This window comes from Pseudophryne corroboree, chromosome 7 (genome assembly GCF_028390025.1).
Source record: "Pseudophryne corroboree isolate aPseCor3 chromosome 7, aPseCor3.hap2, whole genome shotgun sequence".
In the NCBI taxonomy this organism is placed as follows: domain Eukaryota; kingdom Metazoa; phylum Chordata; class Amphibia; order Anura; family Myobatrachidae; genus Pseudophryne; species Pseudophryne corroboree.
Window position 1 is genome coordinate 25,247,507 of NC_086450.1, and position 27,984 is coordinate 25,275,490.

General features: G+C 50.0%; 1 protein-coding gene across 2 annotated transcripts in view; it reads left to right on the forward strand.

Annotated features, from left to right (window-relative positions):
* Positions 1 to 27,984, forward strand: part of OSGEPL1 (O-sialoglycoprotein endopeptidase like 1) — a 109,086-nt gene that overhangs the window by 4,935 nt on the left and 76,167 nt on the right. For both annotated transcript variants that reach the window (XM_063932779.1, XM_063932780.1), the window contains exon 2: positions 14,100 to 14,330. In XM_063932779.1, the coding sequence (XP_063788849.1) occupies positions 14,131 to 14,330 (200 nt within the window). In that variant the 5' untranslated portion in view covers positions 14,100 to 14,130. The remainder of the gene's footprint in view (positions 1 to 14,099; positions 14,331 to 27,984) is intronic.

Genomic DNA, 27,984 nt, shown 5'->3' on the forward strand with positions numbered 1-27,984 from the left:
AGTAGCTCCCAGCCAGCACGCTAAAGCTGCGCTGGCCGGGAGCTACTCTTGAAGTGCAAAGGCATCGCCGCTGTGCAATGCCTTTGCACTTCTGCGGGGGGGGGGGGGGGGGGAAGGGGGGCGGCACTGACATGCGGGGCGGACTAGCCCTGTGCTGGGCGTCCCCCCGGCATGTCTGAGTGCCTGATCGTAGCTGTGCTAAATTTAGCACAGCTACGATCAACTCGGAATGACCCCAGTTAAGTGGCAATTAGCTTTAAGGCAAAACCAACCATAGCAAGTCATGTTATGGTGGTGGTTCCACTATTCAATGGCCAAATTTCCCTCCAAACCCATTGCGGAGACAACTGTATTTTTTCCTGGTTCAAAAACGGATAAGAGATTCTCCCCCAGGAAACCACATTCCTTGTAGCAGACAAAGTAGGCACACACGTCTCACACAGCACACGTCTCACACAGCACACGTCTCAGTCATCTAGTTGATCTGATGCTTTCAATTAAGAATCCTTGCCCCAAGACTCCTGCCATTAAGGCTAGCTTCATCAGTCCAGCATCCACACTCCTCCCAGCTCGGCCTTCAACAAGATCCGTGGAGCTAGCAGTATTGAAACCGATAGATGAAGTTGAATGACCACAGACTAGGGGTGTGCCAGCGTGACACGCTATGTCTACGGGGCATGGCTGGATAATGGTGAAGTTGGCAATCTAGTCAAGATCAGATCTATTTCTCCAGACCTGTGTCTGTGCAAAAACATTCTGCATGGAGTCCACTCGACAGTGTCAAGGTGTTCGTGACGTGGCATGTCTCCTAACTGAAATATTGTTAGCTGAGATGGTCTGAACAAACTATTTTCACCCATCCAAGAACCAGAGCTAGCAATGGACATGGGAATCCCACCATCAAATGATGGCTTCGATGTGATGGTAACTGACCATCGCATTCAAAGAATCCAGTCTAAAAAAAAAAATTCATATGACTTGCGCATGCGCCAAAAAAAACCTGATTGCGCATATGCAAACATCAGCAGCGCGTCCGCGCATGCACAAAACCTCTGCAGCGTGGCCGGCTGAGGATGGGATTGGGGGTGGGCCATTGGAACACCATCAAATGTTTACCATTCGATGGCAAACATTGGAAAGCCGCCATTGAATGGTAAACCACTGACCCTCGGACACCGTCAATCTGTGTGCCCCAACACTGACCTCTTGACCTCGCCAATCTGTGTGCCCTGGCACTGACCCCCGGTCCCCGCCAATCTTTGTGCCCCTGCACTGACCCCTGGACCCCGCCAATCTGTGCCCCGGCACTGACCACCGGTCGCCGCCAACCTGTGTGCACTGTCACTGGTGCTGAGTCAGTATTACTGGTGTCACACGAGCAGCAGTCCAGCATGTGAGCCGCTCAGTGCTGCGGGACTGCACGTATAGGGCCTGGTGCTGAGCCAGTAGTGCTGGTGTCACACGAGCAGCAGTCCAGCATGTGAGCCGCTCAGTGCTGCTGGACTGCACATATATGGCCTGATACTGAGTCAGTAGTGCTGGTGTCAGACAAGCCGCAGTCCTGACCTGAGCACATGAGCCGCTTAGTGCTGCGGGACTGCACGTATATGGCCTGGTACTGAGTCAGTAGTGCTGGTGTCAGACAAGCAGCAGTCCTGACCTGAGCACATGAGCCACTTAGTGCTGCGGGACTGCATGTATAGGGCCTGGTGCTGAGTCAGTAGTGCTGGTGTCACACGAGCAGCAGTCCAGCATGTGAGCCGCTCAGTGCTGCTGGACTGCACGTATATGGCCTGGTACTGAGTCAGTAGTGCTGGTGTCAGACAAGCAGCAGTCCTGACCTGAGCACAAGAGCCACTTAGTGCTGCGGGACTGCATGTATATGGCCTGGTACTGAGTCAGTAGTGCTGGTGTCAGACAAGCAGCAGTCCTGACCTGAGCACATGAGCCACTTAGTGCTGCGGGACTGCATGTATAGGGCCTGGTGCTGAGTCAGTAGTGCTGGTGTCAGACAAGCAGCAGTCCTGACCTGAGCACATGAGCCACTTAGTGCTGCGGGACTGCATGTATAGGGCCTGGTGCTGAGTCAGTAGTGCTGGTGTCAGACAAGCAGCAGTCCTGACCTGAGCACATGAGCCGCTTAGTGCTGCGGGACTGCACGTATATGGCCTGGTACTGAGTCAGTAGTGCTGGTGTCAGACAAGCAGCAGTCCAGCATGTGAGCCGCTTAGTGCTGCTGGACTGCACGTATAGGGCCTGGTGCTTAGTCAGTAGTGCTGGTGTCAGACAAGCAGCAGTCCTGACCTGAGCACATGAGCCACTTAGTGCTGCGGGACTGCATGTATAGGGCCTGGTGCTGAGTCAGTAGTGCTAGTGTCAGACAAGCAGCAGTCCAGCATGTGAGCCGCTTAGTGCTGCTGGACTGCACGTATAGAGCCTGGTGCTTAGTCAGTAGTGCTGGTGTCAGACAAGCAGCAGTCCTGACCTGAACACATGAGCCGCTTAGTGCTGCGGGACTGCACGTATATGGCCTGGTGCTGAGTCAGTAGTGCTGGTGTCAGACAAGCAGCACTCCTGACCTGAGCACATGAGCCACTTAGTGCTGCGGGACTGCATGTATAGGGCCTGGTGCTTAATCAGTAGTGCTGGTGTCAGACAAGCAGCAGTCCAGCATGTGAGCCGCTCAGTGCTGCGGGACTGCACATATATGGCCTGATACTGAGTCAGTAGTGCTGGTGTCACACGAGCAGCAGTCCTGACCTGAGCACTTGAGCCACTTAGTGCTGCGGGACTGCACGTATAGGGTCTGGAAGCTGAGCCAGTAGTGCTGGTGTCAGACAAGCAGCAGTCCTGACCTGAGCACGTGAGCCACTTAGTGCTGCGGGACTGCATGTATAGGGCCTGGTGCTGAGCCAGTAGTGCTGGTATCAGACAAGCAGCAGTCCTGACCTGAGCACGTGACCCACCTAGTGCGGGACTGCATGTATAGGGCCTGGTGCTGAGTCAGTAGTGCTGGTATCAGACAAGCAGCAGTCCTGACCTGAGCACGTGAGCCGCTTAGTGCTGTGGGATTGCACGTATAGGGTCTGGAAGCTGAGCCAGTAGTGCTGGTGTCAGACAAGCATTTATTTATTTATTTTTCTCTAACGTCCTAGTGGATGCTGGGGACTCCGTCAGGACCATGGGGAATAGCGGCTCCGCAGGAGACAGGGCACAAAAAGCAAGCTTTTAGGATCACATGGTGTGTACTGGCTCCTCCCCCTATGACCCTCCTCCAAGCCTCAGTTAGGTTTTTGTGCCCGTCCGAGCAGGGTGCAATCTAGGTGGCTCTCATAAAGAGCTGCTTAGAAAAAGTTTTTTTTTAGGTTTCTTATTTTCAGTGAGTCCTGCTGGCAACAGGCTCACTGCTACGAGGGACTTAGGGGAGAGAAGTGAACTCACCTGCGTGCAGGATGGATTTGCTTCTTAGGCTACTGGACACCATTAGCTCCAGAGGGATCGAACACAGGCCCAGCCATGGAGTCCGGTCCCGGAGCCGTGCCGCCGACTTCCCTTGCAGATGCCGAAGTTGAAGAGGTCCAGAGGTCCGGAAACAGGCGGCAGAAGACTTTCAGTCTTCATAAGGTAGCGCACAGCACTGCAGCTGTGCGCCATTGTTGTCGGCACACTTCACACCAGCGGTCACTGAGGGTGCAGGGCGCTGGGGGGGGCGCCCTGGGCAGCAATGTATAATACCTTTTTCTATGGCTAAAATACATCACATATAGCCCTTGAGGCTATATGGATGTATTTAACCCCTGCCATATATCGCAAACTCCGGGAGAAGAGCCCGCCGTTTTAGGGGGCGGGGCCTATTCTCCTCAGCACACAGCGCCATTTTCCTGCTCAGCTCCGCTGTGAGGAAGGCTCCCAGGACTCTCCCCTGCACTGCACTACAGAAACAGGGTAAAACAGAGAAGGGGGGCATATTTTGGCGATATTTTTATATATTAAGCGCATATAACAGAAACAACACCTTTTAGGGTTGTTTATATACATTTTTATAGCGCTTTGGTGTGTGCTGGCAAACTCTCCCTCTGTCTCCCCAAAGGGCTAGTGGGGTCCTGTCTTCGATAAGAGCATTCCCTGTGTGTCTGCTGTGTGTCGGTACGTGTGTGTCGACATGTATGAGGACGATGTTGGTGTGGAGGCGGAGCAATTGCCGGTAATGGTGATGTCACCCCCTAGGGAGTCGACACCGGAATGGATGGCTTTAATTATGGAATTACGTGATAATGTTAGCACGCTGCAAAAGTCAGTTGACGACATGAGACGGCCGGAAAACCAGTTAGTACCTGTCCAGGCGTCTCAGGCACCGTCAGGGGCTGTAAAACGTCCCTTACCTCAGTCAGTCGACACAGGTACCGACACAGATGAATCTAGTGTCGACGGTGAAGAAATAAACGTATTTTCCAATAGGGCCACACGTTATATGATCACGGCAATGAAGGAGGCTTTGCATATCTCTGATACTGCAGGTACCTCAAAGGGGGGTATTATGTGGGGTGTGAAAAAACTACCTGTAGCTTTTCCAGAATCAGAGAAATTGAATGACGTGTGTGATGAAGCGTGGGTTAACCCCGATAGAAAACTGCTAATTTCAAAGAAGTTATTGGCATTATACCCTTTCCCACCAGAGGTTAGGGCGCGCTGGGAAACACCCCCTAGGGTGGATAAGGCGCTCACACGCTTATCAAAACAAGTGGCGTTACCGTCTCCTGATACGGCCGCCCTCAAGGATCCAGCTGATAGGAGGCTGGAAACTACCCTGAAGAGTATATACACACATACTGGTGTTATACTGCGACCAGCAATAGCCTCAGCCTGGATGTGCAGTGCTGGGGTGGTGTGGTCGGATTCCCTGACTGAAAATATTGATACCCTGGATAGGGACAGTATTTTATTGACTATAGAGCAATTAAAGGATGCTTTTCTTTATATGCGAGATGCTCAGAGGGATATTTGCACTCTGGCATCGAGAGTAAGTGCGATGTCCATATCTGCCAGAAGAAGTTTATGGACGCGACAGTGGTCAGGTGATGCGGATTCCAAACGGCATATGGAAGTATTGCCGTATAAAGGAGAGGAATTATTTGGGGTCGGTCTATCGGATCTGGTGGCCACGGCAACAGCCGGAAAATCCACTTTTTTACCTCAGGTCACCTCCCAACAGAAAAAGACACCGTCTTTTCAGCCGCAGTCCTTTCGTTCCTATAAGAACAAGCGGGCAAAAGGACAGTCATATTTGCCCAGAGGCAAAGGAAGGGGTAAGAGGTTGCAGCAAGCAACTACTTCCCACGAACAGAAGCCCTCCCCGGCTTCTACAAAGCCCTCAGCATGACGCTGGGGCTGTGCAAGCGGACTCAGGGGCGGTGGGGGGTCGACTAAAGATTTTCAGCACACAGTGGGCGCGCTCACAGGTGGACCCTTGGATCCTGCAGGTAGTATCTCAGGGTTACAAGTTGGAATTCGAAAAGTCTCCCCCTCGCCGGTTCCTAAAGTCTGCTTTACCAACGTCTCCCTCAGAAAGGGCGACGGTATTGGAAGCCATTCACAAGCTGTATTCTCAGCAGGTGATAGTCAAGGTACCCCTCCTACAACAGGGAAAGGGGTATTATTCCACACTATTTGTGGTACCGAAGCCGGACGGTTCGGTAAGACCTATTCTAAATCTGAAATCCTTGAACCTGTACATACAGAAATTCAAGTTCAAGATGGAGTCACTCAGAGCAGTGATAGCGAATCTGGAAGAAGGGGACTTCATGGTGTCCCTGGACATAAAAGATGCTTATCTGCATGTCCCAATTTACCCTTCACACCAAGGGTATCTCAGGTTCGTGATACAAAACTGTCATTATCAGTTTCAAACGCTGCCGTTTGGATTGTCCACGGCACCTCGGGTCTTTACCAAGGTAATGGCCGAAATGATGGTTCTTCTACGAAGAAAAGGCGTATTAATTATCCCTTACTTGGACGATCTCCTGATAAGGGCAAGGTCCAGAGAACAGCTGGAAGTCGGAGTAGCACTAACCCAAGTAGTGCTTCAACAACACGGGTGGATTCTGAATCTTCCAAAATCTCAATTGACCCCGACGACACGTCTGCTGTTCCTGGGAATGATTCTGGACACTGTTCAGAAAAAGGTGTTTCTCCCGGAGGAGAAAGCAAGGGAGTTATCCGAACTTGTCAGGAACCTCCTAAAACCAGGAAATGTGTCAGTACATCAATGCACAAGAGTCCTGGGAAAGATGGTGGCTTCTTACGAAGCAATTCCATTCGGCAGATTCCACGCACGAATATTTCAGTGGGATCTGCTGGACAAATGGTCCGGATCGCATCTGCACATGCATCAGCGGATAACACTGTCACCAAGAACAAGGGTGTCTCTTCTGTGGTGGTTGCAGAGTGCCCATCTGTTAGAGGGCCGCAGATTCGGCATACAGGACTGGGTCCTGGTGACTACGGATGCCAGCCTACGAGGCTGGGGAGCAGTCACACAGGGAAGAAACTTCCAGGGCGTGTGGTCAAACCTGGAGACGTCTCTTCACATAAATATACTGGAGCTAAGAGCGATTTACAATGCTCTAAGCCTGGCAAAACCGCTGCTTCAGGGTCAGCCGGTGTTGATCCAGTCGGACAACATCACGGCAGTCGCCCACGTAAACAGACAGGGCGGCACGAGAAGCAGAAGAGCAATGACAGAAGCTGCAAGGATTCTTCGCTGGGCGGAAAATCATGTCATAGCACTGTCAGCAGTGTTCATTCCGGGAGTGGACAACTGGGAAGCAGACTTCCTCAGCAGACACGACCTCCACCCGGGAGAGTGGGGACTTCATCCAGAAGTCTTCCACATGATTGTGAACCGTTGGGAAAAACCAAAGGTGGACATGATGGCGTCCCGCCTCAACAAGAAACTGGACAGATATTGCGCCAGGTCAAGAGACCCTCAGGCAATAGCTGTGGACGCTCTGGTAACACCGTGGGTGTACCAGTCCGTGTATGTGTTTCCTCCTCTGCCTCTCATACCAAAGGTACTGAGAATTATACGGCTACGGGGAGTAAGAACAATACTCGTGGCTCCGGATTGGCCGAGAAGGACTTGGTACCCGGAACTTCAAGAGATGCTCACTGAAGAGCCGTGGCCTCTACCGTTAAGAAGGGATCTGCTTCAGCAGGGACCTTGTATGTTCCAAGACTTACCGCGACTGCGTTTGACGGCATGGCGGTTGAACGCCGGATTCTAAAAGAAAAGGGCATTCCAGAGGAAGTTATTCCTACCTTGATTAAAGCCAGGAAGGAAGTGACCGCACAACATTATCACCGCATTTGGAGAAAATATGTTGCGTGGTGTGAGGCCAAGAAGGCCCCAACGGAGGAATTTCAATTGGGTCGATTCCTACATTTCCTGCAGGCAGGATTGTCTATGGGCCTCAAATTGGGGTCTATTAAGGTTCAAATTTCGGCCTTATCGATTTTCTTCCAGAAAGAATTGGCTTCAGTGCCTGAAGTACAAACCTTTGTCAAAGGTGTACTACATATACAGCCCCCGATTGTGCCTCCAGTGGCACCGTGGGATCTCAACGTAGTTTTGGATTTTCTCAAATCCCATTGGTTTGAGCCGCTCAAATCGGTAGATTTGAAGTATCTTACATGGAAAGTAACCATGCTACTGGCCCTGGCTTCAGCCAGGAGAGTATCAGAGTTGGCGGCTTTATCGTACAAAAGCCCATATCTGATTTTCCATTCGGACAGGGCAGAACTGCGGACGCGTCCTCAGTTTCTGCCTAAGGTGGTTTCGGCTTTTCACTTGAACCAGCCTATTGTGGTGCCTGCGGCTACTAGCGACTTGGAGGACTCCAAGTTGCTGGACGTTGTCAGAGCATTGAAAATATATATTTCAAGGACGGCTGGAGTCAGAAAATCTGACTCGCTGTTTATCCTGTATGCACCCAACAAGATGGGTGCTCCTGCGTCTAAGCAGACGATTGCTCGTTGGATTTGTAGCACAATCCAACTTGCACATTCTGTGGCAGGCCTGCCACAGCCTAAATCTGTAAATGCCCACTCCACAAGGAAGGTGGGCTCATCTTGGGCGGCTGCCCGAGGGGTCTCGGCATTACAACTTTGCCGAGCAGCTACGTGGTCAGGGGAGAACACGTTTGTAACATTTTACAAATTTGATACTCTGGCTAAGGAGGACCTGGAGTTCTCTCATTCGGTGCTGCAGAGTCATCCGCACTCTCCCGCCCGAGTCCCCAGCATCCACTAGGACGTTAGAGAAAATAAGAATTTACTTACCGATAATTCTATTTCTCATAGTCCGTAGTGGATGCTGGGCGCCCATCCCAAGTGCGGATTGTCTGCAATACTTGTACATAGTTATTGTTACAAAAATCGGGTTATTATTGTTGTGAGCCATCTTTTCAGAGGCTTCTTCGTTGTTATCATACTGTTAACTGGGTTCAAATCACAAGTTGTACGGTGTGATTGGTGTGGCTGGTATGAGTCTTACCCGGGATTCAAGATCCTTCCTTATTGTGTACGCTCGTCCGGGCACAGTACCTAACTGAGGCTTGGAGGAGGGTCATAGGGGGAGGAGCCAGTACACACCATGTGATCCTAAAAGCTTGCTTTTTGTGCCCTGTCTCCTGCGGAGCCGCTATTCCCCATGGTCCTGACGGAGTCCCCAGCATCCACTACGGACTATGAGAAATAGAATTATCGGTAAGTAAATTCTTATTATTTATTTATTAGCAGTTTCTTATATAGCGCAGCATATTCCATTGCGCTTTACAATTAGAACAACAATTATAGAACAAAACTGGGCAAAGACAGACAGACAGAGACAGAGGTAGGAAGGCCCTGCTCGCAAGCTTACAATCTATAGGGAAATAGGCATTGATACACAAGGATAGACGCTACCTGTTACATAATGGTTCCCCAGGTTGCTAGGTTCTTAATGGGTTGTATATGATATAATCACCCAGCAATGTTGGAAGACAAAATGTGAGTTTATGTGGACTGTACAGAGGGGATGTAACTTGATAGGGAAGCTGTTAAGGTTATGTGTGTGGGTCTGAAATTTGGTAGGCTTGTCTGAACAGATGAGTTTTCAGAGAATGTTTAAAGGTTTGGAGACTAAAGGAGAGTCTTATTGTGCGTGGGAGTGCATTCCACAGAGTGGGTGAAGCCCGGGTAAAGTCCTGTAATTTTGAGTGGGAACAGGTAATACATGTGGATGAGAGACGCAGATCTTGTGCAGAGCGGAGAGGTCTGGTAGGGAGATATTTTGAGATGAGTGAGGAGATGTATGATGGTGCAGTTTGGTTAATAGCCTTGTATGTAAGTAAAAGTATTTTATATTTGACACGGTAGAAAACCGGTAACCAATGGAGGGACTGACAGAGCGGATCAGCAGATGAAGAACGTCTGGCGAGGAAGATTAGCCTCGCAGCTGCATTTAAAATGGATTGAAGTGGTGATAGCCTATGTTTGGGAAGACCAGTAAGGAGACTATTACAATAATCAATGCGGGAGATGATGAGTGCATGGATTAGAGTTTTTGCAGTGTCTTGTGTAAGATAAGGGCGTATTTTGGATATGTTTTTAAGGTGCATGTAACATGATTTAGAGACAGATTGAATGTGTGGTACAAAGGACAGTTCAGAGTCAAGGGTGACACCTAGGCAAAGAGCTTGTGGGGTGGGGTGGATAGTTGCATTGTCAACAGTTATAGAGATATCAGGTTGGTAACTACTCTTAGCTGGTGGGAAAATAATTAATTTGGTTTTGGAAATGTTGAGTTTGAGGTGGCGAGATGACATCCAAGATGAAATGGCAGACAGGCATCCAGTGACACGAGCCAATACTGGTGGTGACAAATCTGGGGAGGATAGGTAGATTTGAGTATCATCAGCGTACAAATGATACTGAAATCCAAAGGAGCTGATTAGTTTACCAAGAGAGGAAGTATAGATTGAGAAAAGCAGAGGACCTAAGACTGAGCCTTGCGGTACTCCAACTGATAGAGGTAGAGAAGAGGAGGTAGAATCAGAGAAGTGAACACTGAAAGAGCGATTAGATAGGTAGGATGAGAACCAAGAAAGGGCTGTGTCCTGAAGACCTAGGGATTGTAGTGTTTGTATGAGAAGAGAGTGGTCAACAGTGTCAAAAGCAGCAGAGAGATCTAGAAGAATAAGTAGTGTGTAATGGCCTTTTGATCTAGCAGTGACTAGATCATTCACTACTTTGGTCAGTGCCGTCTCTGTGGAGTGTTGGGCACGAAAGCCTGACTGAAGTGGGTCCAATAAGTTGTGCGAGTTAAGAAAGTGTGTAAGGCGAGTGTAGGCAAGCCTCTCAAGTAGCTTGGAGGGACTGTGTAGCTGAGAAATGGGACGGTAGTTAGAGAGTGTGTTTGGGTCAGAGTTGTGTTTTTTTAGAATGGGAGTAATGACTGCATGTTTAAACAGAGAGGGAAAGATATCAGTAGAGAGAGAGAGATTACAGATTTTAGTTAAGGTTGGGATAAGCACAGGAGACAAAGTTTTACTGACCCGTGAGGGTATAGGATCAAGAGGAGAGGTAGTGGAGAAGGAGGATGAAAAGAGTGTTGATACTTCATCTTCACTTGTGGGATCAAATGAAGAGAAAGTGCCAGAGGGTTCAGGTAGGGAATTGAGCAGGTCACTGGCTGAGTTAGAGCATACCATTTCATCTCGGATTTTATCAATCTTATCCTTGAAGTAGGGAGCAAGTTCTTGTGCACGGATAGTAGCTAGTGGGGGAGGTGAGGGAGGGTAAAGAAGTGATTTAAATGTATTAAAAAGTCGCTTGGGGTTGTTGGCATGATAAGAGATGAGAGATTGGAAATATGTTTGTTTGGCAGTGTCCAGGGCCTGACGATAGGAGTGGTAGGTAGTCTTATATGTGAGAAAGTCACTTGGATTCTGAGATTTCCGCCACTGACGTTCTACTTTACGTGACAGTTTTTGTAGGTGTCTTGTTGATTTAGAGTGCCATGGTTGGCATCTAAGCCTACGTGGAGTGTGATGGGTAGCTGGAGCCACTTCATCAAGGGCACTCTCTAGGGTCTGGTGCAGGTGTAATACAGCAGTGTCAGGTGTAGTAAATGTAGAGATTGGTGAGAGCAGTTGTTGCAGAGAAGTGGAAAGTTGTTGAAAATGTATATTGTTAGTATTTCTGCGGGTTAGAGGAGGCTTGCTTGGTTTTAGTGTCCTAGAATTTAAAGTAATAGAAGAGATTGTGAAGGTGATCAGGTTGTGATCAGAGAGAGGGAAAGGAGTGTTAGTGAATTCGGAAACTGAGCAGAGCCTGGTGAACACAAGATCAAGGCAGTGGCCCTCCTGGTGAGTAGAGGAGTCGGACCATTGGGTTAGGCCAAGAGAGGAGGTCAGAGAGAGGAGTTTGGAAGCATGAACAGATTGTGGACTGTCAAGAGCTATATTGAAATCGCCCATAATGATGGTGGAGATGTCAGAGGATAAGAAGTGTGGGAGCCAGGCAGAAAAATCTTCTAGAAATTGTTGTTTAGGTTGCCCAGGAGGGCGATAGATAGCTGCAACACGCAGAGAGAAGGGGGTGAAAATCCTGATAGAGTGAACTTCAAATGAGGTGAATGCGAGTGATGGAACCTGAGGTAGAACAGTGTATGTGAAAAACTGTGACAGTAAGATTCCGACCCCACCACCTTTACCATTATTAGGCCTAGATGTGTGTGAGAAGTAGAAACCACCATGTGACAGTGCTGCAGGGGAGGCCGTGTCTGATTGTGTGAGCCATGTTTCTGTTATAGCCAGCAGATTAAAGCTGTGAGATATGAAGAGGTCATGGATGGATGTTAATTTGTTACAAACAGAGCGTGCATTCCATAAGCCACATTTTAGTGACTTGGAGGGGGATGGGAGACACGTGATATTTATGAGGTTAGATGGATTTCTAAGCAGCAGTCCTGACCTGAGCACGTGAGCTGCTTAGTGCTGCGGGACTGCATGTATAGGGCCTGGTGCTGAGTCAGTAGTGCCGGTGTCAGACAAGCAGCAGTCCTGACCTGAGCACGTGAGCCGCTTAGTGCTGCGGGACTGCATGTATAGGGCCTGTTGCTGAGTCAGTAGTGCTGGTGTCAGACAAGCAGCAGTCCTGACCTGAGCATGTGAGCCACTTAGTGCTGCGGGGCTGCATGTATATGGCCTGGTGCTGAGTCAGTAGTGCTGGTGTCAGACAAGCAGCAGTCCTGACCTGAGCACGTGAGCCGCTTAGTGCTGCGGGACTGCATGTATAGGGCCTGTTGCTGAGTCAGTAGTGCTGGTGTCAGACAAGCAGCAGTCCTGACCTGAGCATGTGAGCCACTTAGTGCTGCGGGACTGCATGTATATGGCCTGGTGCTGAGTCAGTAGTGCTGGTGTCAGACAAGCAGCAGTCCTGACCTGAGCATGTGAGCCACTTAGTGATGCTGGACTGCATGTATAGGGCCTGTTGCTGAGTCAGTGGTGCTGGTGTCAGACAAGCAGCAGTCCTGACCTGAGCATGTGAGCCGCTTAGTGCTGCGGGACTGCATGTATAGGGCCTGGTTCTTAGTCAGTAGTGCTGGTGTCAGACAAGCAGCAGTCCTGACCTGAGCACGTGAGCCGCTTAGTGCTGCGGGACTGCACGTATAGGGCCTGGTGCTGAGTCAGTAGTGCTGGTGTCAGACAAGCAGCAGTCCTGACCTGAGCATGTGAGCCACTTAGTGCTGCGGGGCTGCATGTATATGGCCTGGTGCTGAGTCAGTAGTGCTGGTGTCAGACAAGCAGCAGTCCTGACCTGAGCATGTGAGCCACTTAGTGATGCTGGACTGCATGTATAGGGCCTGTTGCTGAGTCAGTGGTGCTGGTGTCAGACAAGCAGCAGTCCTGACCTGAGCATGTGAGCCGCTTAGTGCTGCGGGACTGCATGTATAGGGCCTGGTTCTTAGTCAGTAGTGCTGGTGTCAGACAAGCAGCAGTCCTGACCTGAGCACGTGAGCCGCTTAGTGCTGCGGGACTGCACGTATAGGGCCTGGTGCTGAGTCAGTAGTGCTGGTGTCAGACAAGCAGCAGTCCTGGCCTGAGCACGTGAGCCGCTTAGTGCTGCGGGACTGCACGTAATAAGGCCTGGTGCTGAGTCACATGCATCTCTGACCTGTTTTTCTGTGAAATGGGTGTTTTCGGGGTGGAAGATGGGCAACCACTTGGGAGTGCTGTGGTCGTGTAACTAAAGCCCCATACAATGATGAATTTCACGCACAGGGGATGCAGGGGAGGTATAAGAGAGGAGGGCCTGTGCTCAGGCTCTGTGCGGGCCCCTCCTCTCCGGCAGCTGGCTATGTTTCAGAGCCTACTGTACATGCAGAGGGCACATGGCGCCTATGCCATGTTTCCGGGGACATGTCTGCCACGCATGCGCAAATCACAGAGAAAATGTCCGCCACTCCATTTTCCCTGTGATTTCTGTCTGCAGCGCCGCAGGAGAGGTAAGTATAATTATATGGGTGCAGGGTATGCGATGTGGGCCACCCAAATGGTTGCAGGGGTTGGCGACAGCTGCAAGTGGCTCCACACTTGCAGCCGCACGGATCCTCGCTGTATGTATTAGCATAAGTAATCTGGTTTCCATGGCTACCTGAAAGAGCACCCACGTTACGTCAGCCCCATTAGCTTAGCCGTATATCGCGTTATCATACTGTAGTAAATCGGAGTTACGCAGCTACCTGCGACTACAGCCATGGATCGATCAACATTCCCGATATATGACGTTTCCCATATTGATCCTGGAGTTGCAGATGTATCAACAAGATTGATCCTAAAATCTCAATGATGGGGGCCATCTACTTCCCGTTCCCCGCCGTCCCTTCCTCCACTGCACTTGGACCTTTTTCTTTTTTGTCTACGTGGATGTTAACGTTCCACGCACAAAGCGACCTTTCCGTAAACTCTTTGTTTCTCTTCTGCAGCCAGATCTCACAGCTTGAGCAGTTCTGACTTTATTAGAAGAATGACCTGATTTCTGCGCTATTTGTTTTCTAGGTTGCAGGCGAGCGGAGTCCCGCAGGTGAGGATGACAAGACTGTGTTATAGTATGTGTAGGACTACTTGGACTCTTAGGAAAGAAAGACTCTTTGTGCGCTCCTTGGCGTTGCGCCCTAGGGTGGTCCTGGGGATAGAGACCAGCTGTGACGATACCGGGGCCGCCGTTGTTGATGAAAATGGCAAAATACTTGGAGAATCCCTCTTCTCGCAGAAAGATGTGCACTTAAAGTGAGTACACTCTGATATAGATATGTCATTTAACTCAACTTAGTTCAGTAAATGAGATAACAAGGCTTCTCATTGCGTAAACTCGTACACATATGTATAATCAATAGTATGTCCTTGGTACAGATTATTTTCTCTTACGTCCTAGAGGATGCTGGGGACTCCGTAAGGACCATGGGGTATAGACGGGCTCCGCGGGAGATATGGGCACTCCAAAGAACTTTTAGTATGGGTGTGCACTGGCTCCTCCCTCTATGCCCCTCCTCCAGACCTCAGTTAGATCCTGTGCCCAGAGGAGACTGGATGCATTACAGGGGAGCTCTACTGAGTTTCTCTGAAAAGACTTTTGTTAGGTTTTTTATTTTCAGGGAGCACTGCTGGCAACGGGCTCCCTGCTTCGTGGGACTGAGGGGAGAGAAGCAGACCTACTTAAATGATAGGCTCTGCTTCTTAGGTTACTGGACACCATTAGCTCCAGAGGGATTGGAACGCAGGTCTCCCCCTGCCGTTCGTCTCAGAGCCGCGCCGCCGTCCTCCTCGCAGAGCCGGAAGATAGAAGCCGGGTGAGTATAAGAAGAAAGAAGACATCTAAGGCGGCAGAAGACTTCAGATCTTCACTGAGGTAAGCGTGCAGCGGTATGCTCCCACAAGTTACACACACGGCAGGCACTGATGGGTGCAGGGCGTGGGGGGGGCGCCCTGGGCAGCAATATATACTTCTACTTTTGGCATGTTAGATACATATGGGCTGCGGAGTCAGTGAATATGTTCATCCCCCGCCATTGATTGTGAATTTGAGCGGGACCGAAGCCCGCCACTAGAGGGTGCGGAGCTTGGTCACACAGCACTAGCCAGCGCCATTTTCTCCACAGTGTGCTGAAGAGAAGCTGTCTCCCCGGACTCTCCCCTGCAGAACGGTGATACAGGGCTGAAAAAAAGGGGGGGCGGGGGGGGGCACATTTTGGCGCAGTGAGTGTGTTACACGATTGACTTAATATAAAAGCGCTATATCTGGGAATTGTTTCTAGTGTCAGTTGGGTCTGGGTGTGTGCTGGCATACTCTCTCTCTGTCTCGTTGTTGGGGAACTGTCCCCTTATAGATATATCCCTGTGTGTGTGTGAGGGTGTCAGTACGCGTGTGTTGACATGTCTGAAGCGGAAGGCTCATCCAAGGAGGAGGTGGAGCAGATGATTGTGGTGTCTCCGTCGGCAATGCCGACTCATGATTGGTATGATATGTGGAAAATTTTAAATGCTAATGTGACCTTATTACATAAGAGAATGGACAAAGCTGAGTCCAAGGAAACAGCAGGGAGTCAATCCGCGGATGTGGTTGGGTCACAGGGCCCGTCAGGGTCTCAAAAACGTCCCTTATCACAAATAGTAGACACTGATACCGACACGGATTCTGACTCCAGTGTCGACTACCATGAGGCAAGGTTGCACCCTAAGGTGGCCAAAAGTATTCATTATATGATTATGGCAATAAAAGATGTCTTGCATATTACAGATGACCCCTCTGTCCCTGACACGAGGGTGCGCATGTATAAGGGGAAGAAACCTGAGGTTACGTTTCCTCCATCTCATGAACTGAACTAATTATTTGAAAAAGCTTGGGAAACTCCAGACAAAAAACTGCAGATTCCCAAGAGGATCCTTATGGCGTATCCTTTCCCTGCAAAGGACAGGGTACATTGGGAATCCTCGCCCAGGGTGGACAAGGCATTAACGCGTCTGTCCAAGAAGGTGGCGCTACCGTCTCCTGACACCGCGGCCCTTAAGGATCCTGCGGATCGTAGACAGGAGACTACCTTCAAGTCTATTTATGCACATACAGGGGCTTTACTCAGACCGGCAATAGCATCGGCATGGGTCTGTAGCGCTGTTGCAGCATGGACAGATATCTTGTTGGCTGACATGGATACCCTGGACAAGGATACCGTTGTCCTGACTTTGGGCCACATTAAGGACGCAGTCTTGTATATGAGAGACGCTCAAAGAGACGTGGGACTGCTTGGCTCCAGAGCCAACGCCATGGCAGTTTCGGCAAGGCGAGCTCTGTGGACCCGCCAATAGTTGGGTGATGCCGACTCAAAAAAGCATATGGAGGTTTTACCTTACAAGGGTGAAGTTTTGTTTGGGGATGGTCTCGCGGACCTGGTTTCCACAGCTACCGCGGGTAAATCTACTTTCTCTGACGTCCTAAGTGGATGCTGGGACTCCGTAAGGACCATGGGGAATAGCGGCTCCGCAGGAGACTGGGCACAACTAAAGAAAGCTTTAGGACTACCTGGTGTGCACTGGCTCCTCCCTCTATGACCCTCCTCCAGACCTCAGTTAGAATTTTGTGCCCGGCTGAGCTGGATGCACACTAGGGGCTCTCCTGAGCTCCTAGAAAAAGAAAGTTTATTTTAGGTTTTTTATTTTCAGTGAGATCTGCTGGCAACAGACTTACTGCTACGAGGGACTAAGGGGAGAGAAGCGAACCTACCTGCTTGCAGCTAGCTTGGGCTTCTAAGGCTACTGGACACCATTAGCTCCAGAGGGATCGAACACAGGGCCCGACCTCGATCGTCTGTTCCTGGAGTCGCGCCGCCGTCCCCCTTACAGAGCCAGAAGCAAGAAGAGTCCTGGAAATCGGCGGCAGAAGACTTCGGTCTTCAAACAAGGTAGCGCACAGCACTGCAGCTGTGCGCCATTGCTTCCCATGCACACCTCACACTCCGGTCACTGATGGGTGCAGGGCGCTGGGGGGGGGGGGCGCCCTGGGCTGCAATATTAAGTACCTTGGCTGGCAAAAAAACACACATTATAACGTCATAAAGACTATATATGTGTAAAATACCCCTGCCAGATATATATAGAAAAAAGCGGGAGAAGTCCGCCGAAAAAGGGGCGGGGCTATCTCCCTCAGCACACTGGCGCCATTTTCCCTCACAGCTCCGCTTGAAGGATCGCTCCCAGGCTCTCCCCTGCAGTTTCCAGACTACATAGGGTAAAAAAGAGAGGGGGGGCACTAAATTTAGGCGCAATATTGTGTATACAAGCAGCTATTGGGAAAAATCACTCAGTTATAGTGTTAATCCCTGTGTTATATAGCGCTGTTGGTGTGTGCTGGCATACTCTCTCTCTGTCTCCCCAAAGGGCTTTGTGGGGTCCTGTCCTCAGTCAGAGCATTCCCTGTGTGTGTGCGGTGTGTCGGTACGGCTGTGTCGACATGTTTGATGAGGAGGCTTATGTGGAGGCGGAGCAAGTGCCGATAAATGTGATGTCACCCCCTGCGGGGCCGACACCTGAGTGGATGGACTTGTGGAAGGAATTACGTGAAAGTGTCAACTCCTTACATAAAAGGTTTGACGACATATCAGATGTGGGACAGCCGGCTTCTCAGCTTGTGCCTGCCCAGCTGTCTCAAAAGCCATCAGGGGCTCTAAAACGCCCGCTACCTCAGATGGCAGACACAGATGTCGACACGGATACTGAATCCAGTGTCGACGACGATGAGACAAATGTACAGTCCAATAGGGCCACACGTTACATGATTGAGGCAATGAAAAATGTGTTGCACATTTCTGATATTACCCCAGGAACCACAAAAAAGGGTATTATGTTTGGGGAGAAAAAACTACCAGTGGTTTTTCCCCCATCTGAGGAATTAAATGAGGTGTGTGAAGAAGCGTGGGCTTCCCCCGATAAGAAACTGGTAATTTCTAAAAGGTTACTAATGGCGTACCCTTTCCCGCCAGAGGATAGGTCACGTTGGGAAACATCCCCTAGGGTGGATAAAGCGCTCACACGTCTGTCAAAAAAGGTGGCACTACCGTCTCCGGACACGGCTGCCCTAAAGGAGCCTGCTGATAGGAAGCAGGAGGCTATCCTGAAGTCTGTATATACACACTCCGGTATTATACTGAGACCAGCTATTGCTTCAGCATGGATGTGCAGTGCTGCAGCTGCGTGGTCAGATTCCCTGTCGGAAAATATTGATACCCTAGACAGGGACACTATATTGCTATCCATAGAGCATATAAAAGACGCAGTCTTATACATGAGAGATGCACAGAGGGATATTTGCCGGCTGGCATCTAAAATAAGTGCAATGTCCATTTCTGCCAGGAGAGGATTATGGACTCGGCAGTGGACGGGTGATGCAGATTCTAAAAGGCACATGGAAGTTTTGCCTTATAAGGGTGAGGAGTTGTTCGGGGATGGTCTCTCGGACCTCGTTTCCACAGCAACAGCTGGGAAGTCAGCATTTTTACCCCATGTTCCCTCACAGCCAAAGAAAGCACCGTATTATCAGGTACAGTCCTTTCGGCCCCATAAAGGCAAGTGGGTTAAAGGCGCGTCCTTTCTGCCCAGAGGCAGAGGTAGAGGGAAAAAGCTGCAGCATACAGCCAGTTCCCAGGAGCAAAAGTCCTCCCCCGCTTCCTCCAAGTCCACCGCATGACGCTGGGGCTCCACAGGCGGAGCCAGGTACGGTGGGGGCCCGTCTCAAAAATTTCAGCAATCAGTGGGCTCGCTCACGGGTGGATCCCTGGATCCTTCAAGTAGTATCTCAGGGGTACAGGCTGGAATTCGAGACGTCTCCCCCCCGCCGTTTCCTCAAATCTGCCTTGCCAACAACTCCCTCAGGCAGGGAGGCAGTGCTAGAGGCAATTCACAAGCTGTATTCCCAGCAGGTGATAGTCAAGGTGCCCCTCCTTCAACAAGGACGGGGTTACTATTCCACAATGTTTGTGGTACCGAAACCGGACGGTTAGGTGAGACCCATTTTAAATTTGAAATCCTTGAACACATATATAAAAAAATTCAAGTTCAAGATGGAATCGCTCAGGGCGGTTATTTCAAGCCTGGACGAGGGGGATTACATGGTATCACTGGACATCAAGGATGCTTACCTGCATGTCCCCATTTACCATCATCACCAGGAGTACCTCAGATTTGTGGTACAGGATTGTCATTACCAATTCCAGACGTTGCCGTTTGGTCTGTCCACGGCACCGAGGGTATTTACCAAGGTAATGGCCGAAATGATGATACTCCTTCGAAAAAAGGGAGTTTTAATTATCCCGTACTTGGACGATCTCCTGATAAAGGCGAGGTCCAGGGAGCAGTTGTTGGTCGGGGTAGCACTATCTCGGGAGGTGCTACAACAGCACGGTTGGATTCTAAATATTCCAAAGTCACAGCTGGTCCCTACGACACGTCTACTGTTCCTGGGGATGGTTCTGGACACAGAAAAAAGTGTTTCTCCCGGAGGAGAAAGCCAAGGAGCTGTCATCTCTAGTCAGAGGCCTCCTGAAACCAAAACAGGTGTCGGTGCATCACTGCACGCGAGTCCTGGGAAAAATGGTGGCTTCCTACGAAGCAATTCCATTCGGCAGGTTCCATGCAAGGACTTTTCAGTGGGACCTGTTGGACAAGTGGTCCGGATCGCATCTTCAGATGCATCGGCTGATAACCCTGTCTCCAAGGACCAGGGTGTCTCTGCTGTGGTGGCTGCAAAGTGCTCATCTTCAAGAGGGCCGCAGATTCGGCATACAGGACTGGGTCCTGGTGACCACGGATGCCAGCCTTCGAGGCTGGGGGGCAGTCACACAGGGAAGAAACTTCCAAGGACTATGGTCAAGTCAGGAGACTTCCCTACACATAAATATTCTGGAACTGAGGGCCATTTACAATGCCCTAAGTCAGGCAAAACCCCTGCTTCAAAACCAGCCGGTACTGATCCAGTCAGACAACATCACAGCAGTCGCCCATGTAAACCGACAGGGCGGCACAAGAAGCAGGACGGCGATGGCAGAAGCCACAAGGATTCTCCGATGGGCGGAAAATCACGTGTTAGCACTGTCAGCAGTGTTCATTCCGGGAGTGGACAACTGGGAAGCAGACTTCCTCAGCAGGCACGACCTCCACCCGGGAGAGTGGGGACTTCATCCAGAAGTCTTCCAACTGATTGTAAACCGTTGGGAAAGGCCACAGGTGGACATGATGGCGTCCCGCCTAAACAAAAAGCTAGAAAGATATTGCGCCAGGTCAAGAGACCCTCAGGCGATAGCTGTGGACGCTCTAGTGACACCGTGGGTGTACCGGTCGGTTTATGTGTTCCCTCCTCTTCCTCTCATACCCAAGGTACTGAGGCTAATAAGGAGAAGAGGAGTAAGAACTATACTCATTGTTCCGGATTGGCCAAGAAGAGCTTGGTACCCGGAACTTCAAGAAATGATCTCAGAGGACCCATGGCCTCTGCAGCTCAGACATGACCTGCTGCAGCAGGGGCCCTGTCTGTTCATAGACTTACCGCGGCTGCGTTTGACGGCATGGCGGTTGAACACCGGATCCTGAAGGAAAAGGGCATTCCGGAGGAAGTCATTCCTACGCTGATTAAAGCTAGGAAAGAAGTGACCGCAAACCATTATCACCGCATTTAGCGAAAATATGTTGCGTGGTGTGAGGCCAGGAAGGCCCCAACGGAGGAATTTCAGCTGGGCCGTTTTCTGCACTTCCTACAGTCAGCGGTGACTATGGGCCTAAAATTGGGTTCCATTAAGGTCCAGATTTCGGCTCTATCGATTTTCTTCCAGAGAGAACTGGCTTAACTACCTGAAGTTCAGACTTTTGTTAAGGGAGTGCTGCATATTCAGCCCCCTTTTGTGCCTCCAGTGGCACCTTGGGATCTCAACGTGGTGTTGGATTTCCTAAAGTCACATTGGTTTGAGCCACTTAAAACCGTGGAATTAAAATATCTCACGTGGAAAGTGGTCATGCTGTTGGCTTCGGCCAGGCGTGTGTCAGAATTGGCGGCTTTGTCATGTAAAAGCCCTTATCTGATTTTCCATATGGATAGGGCAGAATTGAGGACTCGTCCCCAGTTTCTCCCTAAGGTGGTATCAGCCTTTCATTTGAACCAACCTATCGCGGTGCCTGCGGCTACTAAAGACTTGGAGGCTTCCAAGTTGTTGGACGTAGTCAGGGCCCTGAGAATTTATGTTTCCAGGACAGCTAGTGTCAGGAAAACTGACTCGTTGTTTATCCTGTATGCACCCAACAAGCTGGGTGCTCCTGCTTCAAAGCAGACTATTGCTCGCTGGATCTGTAGTACGATTCAGCTTGCACATTCTGCGGCTGGACTGCCACACCCTAAATCAGTGAAAGCCCATTCCACGAGGAAGGTGGGCTCTTCTTGGGCGGCTGCCCGAGGGGTCTCGGCTCTACAACTTTGCCGAGCAGCTACTTGGTCGGGGTCAAACACATTTGCTAAATTCTACAAATTTGACACCCTGGCTGAGGAGGACCTAGAGTTTGCCCATTCGGTGCTGCAGAGTCATCCGCTCTCTCCTGCCCGTTTGGGAGCTTTGGTATAATCCCCATGGTCCTTACGGAGTCCCAGCATCCACTTAGGACGTCAGAGAAAATAAGATTTTACTCACCGGTAAATCTATTTCTCGTAGTCTGTAGTGGATGCTGGGCGCCCATCCCAAGTGCGGATTGTCTGCAATACTTGTATATAGTTATTGTTTAACTAAAGGGTTATTGTTGAGCCATCTGTTGAGAGGCTCAGTTATTGTTCATACTGTTAATTGGGTATAGTATCACGAGTTATACGGTGTGATTGGTGTGGCTGGTATGAGTCTTACCCGGGATTCAAAATCCTTCCTTATTGTGTCAGCTCTTCCGGGCACAGTATCCTAACTGAGGTCTGGAGGAGGGTCATAGAGGGAGGAGCCAGTGCACACCAGGTAGTCCTAAAGCTTTCTTTAGTTGTGCCCAGTCTCCTGCGGAGCCGCTATTCCCCATGGTCCTTACGGAGTCCCAGCATCCACTACGGACTACGAGAAATAGATTTACCGGTGAGTAAAATCTTATTTTCTCTAACGTCCTAGTGAATGCTGGGGACTCTGTAAGGACCATGGGAATAGACGGGCTCCGCAGGAGACAGGGTACTCTAATAAAGAATTAGGTCTACTGGTGTGCACTGGCTCCTCCCTCTATGTCCCTCCTCCAGACCTCAGTTAGAATCTGTGCCCGGAGAGAGCTGGGTGCACTTTAGTTAGCTCTTCTGAGCTTGCTAATAAGAAAGTATTTTGTTAGGTTTTTTATTTTCAGAGAGATCTGCTGGCAACAGACTCTCTGCTACGTGGGACTGAGGGGAGAGAAGCAAACCTAGTAACTGCGGCTAGGTTGTGCTTCTTAGGCTACTGGACACCATTAGCTCCAGAGGGATCGAACACAGGAACTCACCCTTGGTCGTCCGATCCCGGAGCCGCGCCGCCGTCCCCCTCGCAGAGCCAGAAGCAAGAACCCGGCGAGAGAAGTAAGAAGACGTCAAAAGCGGCGGCAGAAGACTCCTGTCTTCATATGAGGTAGCGCACAGCACTGCAGCTGTGCGCCATTGCTCCCACATTACACCCACACACTCCGGTCACTGTAGGGTGCAGGGCGCAGGGGGGGGGCGCCCTGGGCAGCAATTAAGTACCTCTGGCATAAATAGAGCATATATACAGTTGGGCACTGTATATATGCGTGAGCCCCTCCATTATTTTGCACAAAATCGCGGGACAGAAGCCCGCCGCTGAGGGAGCGGGGCTTCTTCCTCAGCACTCACCAGCGCCATTTTCTCTCCACAGCTCCACTGAGAGGAAGCTCCCCAGGCTCTCCCCTGCAGAATCACGGTAGAAAGAGGGTAAAAAGAGAGGGGGGGGGGGGGGGGCACATAAATTTAGCGCAAAATCACAAATACAGCAGCTACTGGGTAAACACTAAGTTACTGTGTAATTCCTGGGTTATATAGCGCTGGGGTGTGTGCTGGCAAACTCTCTCTCTGTCTCTCCAAAAGGCCTTGTGGGAGGTCTGTCCTCAAATAGAGCATCCCCTGTGTGTGTGGTGTGTCGGTACGATTGTGTCGACATGTTTGACGAGGAAGGCTATGTGGGAGCAGAACAGGTGCAGATGAATGTGGGGTCGCCGCCGACGGCGCCGACACCTGATTGGATGGATATGTGGAAGGTGTTAAATGATAATGTAAACTCCTTGCATAAAAGGTTGGATAAAGCTGAAGCCTTGGGACAGTCAGGGTCTCAACCCGGGTTCACCAGCCCTTGTGGAGAGGTATCTTATACATTTATCCATGCTGACTATCAATCAATACGTGCAGTCAATGTGACACATTCATGATTCACTTGTAGCAGCTGTGGCAACAGTGTTTCTCCAAGAGACTGTAACACTCTGATACACACTTTTTGATCCATACTGTTCAGTGATTTCTTAAACATATTAATATACTTAGGATTTAGACAATCCATGCTATTTTTAAATTTCTGTATCTGATATATCTAGCTAAAATCATATGGAATATTGAATTATCCATTATGAAATAGTATTTTTATATTACTATTAATAAATATATGTATTTTATATTTCTATATTATTATTTATTCCTTGGCTGATACTGAACCTGTGATATTTTGGAATGTGTCTCTCATGAGCGCCTCTATTTTTAATTTATAATAGGGTCTCAACCCATGCCTGATCCTACAGCGCAGAGGCCGTCAGGGTCTCAGAAGCGCCCACTATCCCAGATTGTTGACACAGATATCGACACGGATTCTGACTCCAGTGTCGATGGCGATGATGCAAAGTTGCAGCCTAAAATGGCTAAAGCCATCCGCTACATGATTATAGCAATGAAGGATGTATTGCACATTTCAGAGGTAAACCCTGTCCCTGACAAGAGGGTTTATATGTTTGGGGAAAAAAGGCAAGAAGTGACTTTTTCCCCTTCACATGAGTTAAATGAGTTATGTGAAAAAGCTTGGGATTCTCCTGATAGGAAAGTGCAGATTTCCAAACGGTTACTTATGGCGTATCCTTTCCCGCCAACGGACAGGTTACACTGGGAATCCTCCCCTAGGGTAGACAAAGCTTTGACACGCTTATCTAAGAAGGTGGCCCTGCCGTCACAGGATACGGCCACCCTAAAGGATCCTGCGGATAGGAAGCAGGAAGGTATCCTGAAGTCCATTTATACACATTCAGGTACCCTACTGAGGCCGGCAATTGCGTCGGCCTGGATGTGTAGTGCTGTAGCAGCATGGACAGATACCCTGTCTGAGGAACTTGATACCTTGGACAAGGATACTATATTACTGACCCTGGGGCATATAAGAGACGCTGTCCTATATATGAGGGATGCCCAGAGAGACATTTGCCTACTGGGCTCTAGAATAAATGCAATGTCAATTTCTGCCAGAAGGGTCCTGTGGACTCGGCAATGGACAGGTGATGCCGACTCAAAAAAGCACATGGAGGTTTTATCTTATAAGGGTGAGGAATTATTTGGGGACGGTCTCTCGGACCTAGTTTCCACAGCTACGGCTGGGAAGTCAAATTTTTTGCCATATATTTCCTCACACCCTAAGAAGGCACCGTGTTACCAAATGCAGTCCTTTCGATCGCAAAGAGGCAAGAAAGTACGAGGGGCGTTTTTTCTTGCCAGAGGCAGGGGTAGAGGAAAAAAGCTGCACAATACAGCTAGTTCCCAGGAACAGAAGTCCTCCCCGGCTTCCACTAAATCCACCGCATGACGCTGGGGCTCCACAGGTGGAGCCAGGAGCGGTGGGGGCGCGTCTCCGAAATTTCAGCCACCAGTGGGTTCGCTCACAGGTGGATCCCTGGGCTATACAGATTGTGTCTCAGGGATACAAGCTGGAATTCAAAATGATGCCCCCTCACCGTTACCTCAAATCGGCCCTGCCAGCTTCCCCCATAGAAAGGGAAGTAGTGTTAGCGGCAATTCACAAATTATATCTCCAGCAGGTGGTGGTACAGGTTCCCCTCCCTCAACAGGGAAGGGGTTACTATTCCACAATGTTTGTGGTTCCGAAACCGGACGGTTCGGTCAGACCCATATTGAATTTAAAATCCCTGAACATTTACCTGAAAAGGTTCAAGTTCAAGATGGAATCGCTCAGGGCGGTTATTGCGAGCCTGGAAAAGGGGGGTTTTATGGTGTCTCTGGACATAAAGGATGCTTACCTGCATGTCCCCATTTATCCACCTCATCAGGAGTACCTCAGATTTGTGGTACAGGACTGTTATTACCAATTCCAGACGTTGCCGTTTGGTCTGTCCACGGCACCGAGAATATTTACCAAGGTAATGGCGGAAATGATGGTGCTCCTGCGGAAGCAAGGAGTCACAATTATCCCATACTTGGACGATCTCCTCATAAAGGCGAGGTCCAGAGAGCAGTTGCTGATCAGCGTAGCACACTCTCGGGAGGTGTTATTACAGCACGGCTGGATTCTGAATATTCCAAAGTCGCAGCTGATTCCTACGACGAGACTGCCCTTCCTGGGCATGATTCTGGACACAGACCAGAAGAAGGTGTTTCTCCCGGAAGAGAAGGCCCAGGAGCTCGTGACTCTGGTCAGAGACCTCTTAAAACCAAAACGGGTGTCGGTGCATCAATGCACGCGAGTCCTGGGAAAGATGGTGGCGTCATACGAAGCCATTCCCTTCGGCAGGTTCCATGCGAGGACCTTTCAGTGGGATCTGTTGGACAAGTGGTCCGGATCGCATCTTCAGATGCATCGTCTGATCACCCTATCCCCCAGGGCCAGGGTGTCTCTTCTGTGGTGGCTGCAGAGTGCTCACCTTCTCGAGGGCCGCAGGTTCGGCATACAGGACTGGATCCTGGTGACCACGGATGCAAGCCTCCGAGGGTGGGGGGCAGTCACTCAGGGAAGAAACTTCCAGGGGCTGTGGTCCAGTCAGGAGACTTGTCTGCACATCAATATCCTGGAACTAAGGGCCATATACAACGCCCTGAGTCAAGCGGAGCCTCTGCTTCGCAACCAACCGGTGCTGATTCAGTCAGACAACATCACTGCAGTGGCTCATGTAAACCGCCAGGGCGGCACAAGAAGCAGGGTGGCGATGGCAGAAGCCACCAGAATTCTTTGCTGGGCGGAGAATCACGTGCAAGCACTGTCAGCAGTGTTCATTCCGGGAGTGGACAACTGGGAAGCAGACTTCCTCAGCAGGCACAACCTCCACCCGGGAGAGTGAGGACTTCATCAAGAAGTCTTCACACAGATTACAAATCGATGGGAACTGCCACAGGTGGACATGGTGGCATCCCGCCTAAACAAAAAGCTACAAAGGTATTGCGCCAGGTCAAGAGACCCTCAGGCGATAGCTGTGGACGCTCTAGTGACACCGTGGGTGTTCCAGTCGGTTTATGTGTTTCCTCCTCTTCCTCTCATACTCAAGGTGCTGAGAATCGTAAGGGAAAGAGGAGTGAGAACAATACTCATTGTTACAGATTGGCCAAGAAGGACTTGGTATCCGGAACTGCAAGAAATGCTCACAGAGGACCCATGGCCTCTGCCTCTCAGACAGGATCTGTTGCAACAGGGGCCTGTCTGTTCCAAGACTTACCGCGGCTGCGTTTGACGGCAGGGCGGTTGAACGCCGGATCCTAGCGGAGAAAGGCATTCTGGATGAAGTTATTCCTACGCTGATAAAAGCTAGGAAAGACGTGACAGCAAAACATTATCACCGTATATGGCGAAAATATGTTGCTTGGTGTGAGGCCAGGAAGGCCCCTACAGAGGAATTCCAGCTAGGCCGTTTCCTTCACTTCCTACAGTCGGGAGTGACTATGGGCTTAAAATTAGGGTCCATCAAGGTCCAGATTTCGGCCCTATCCATTTTCTTTCAAAAGGAACTAGCTTCTCTTCCTGAAGTTCAGACGTTTGTAAAGGGAGTGCTGCATATTCAGCCCCCTTTTGTGCCACCAGTGGCACCTTGGGATCTTAACGTGGTGTTGAGTTTCCTGAAATCTCACTGGTTTGAGCCACTTAAAACCGTGGAGTTAAAATATCTCACGTGGAAAGTGGTCATGCTATTGGCCTTAGCTTCAGCTAGGCGGGTGTCAGAATTGGCGGCTTTGTCATGTAAAAGCCCCTATCTGGTTTTCCATATGGACAGGGCAGAATTACAGACTCGTCCGCAATTTCTGCCGAAGGTGGTGTCATCTTTTAATTTAACCAACCTATTGTGGTGCCTGCGGCTACTCGTGACTTGGAGGATTCCAAGTTACTAGATGTAGTCAGGGCTTTGAAGATTTATGTAGCCAGAACGGCTGGAGTCAGGAAAACTGACTCGCTGTTTATCCTGTATGCATCCAACAAGCTGGGTGCTCCTGCTTCAAAGCAAACTATTGCTCGCTGGATCTGTAACACGATTCAGCAGGCTCATTCTGCGGCTGGATTGCCGCCTCCAAAATCAGTAAAAGCCCATTCCACAAGGAAGGTGGGCTCTCCTTGGGCGGCTGCCCGAGGGGTCTCGGCATTACAGCTTTGCCGAGCAGCTACTTGGTCGGGTTCAAACACTTTTGCAAAATTCTACAAGTTTGATACCCTGGCTGAGGAGGACCTTGTGTTTGCTCATTCGGTGCTGCAGAGTCATCCGCACTCTCCCGCCCGTTTGGGAGCTTTGGTATAATCCCCATGGTCCTTACGGAGTCTCCAGCATCCACTAGGACGTTAGAGAAAATAAGATTTTATTCACTGGTAAATCTATTTCTCGTAGTCCGTAGTGGATGCTGGGCGCCCGTCCCAAGTGCGGACTTCTTCTGCAATACTTGTGT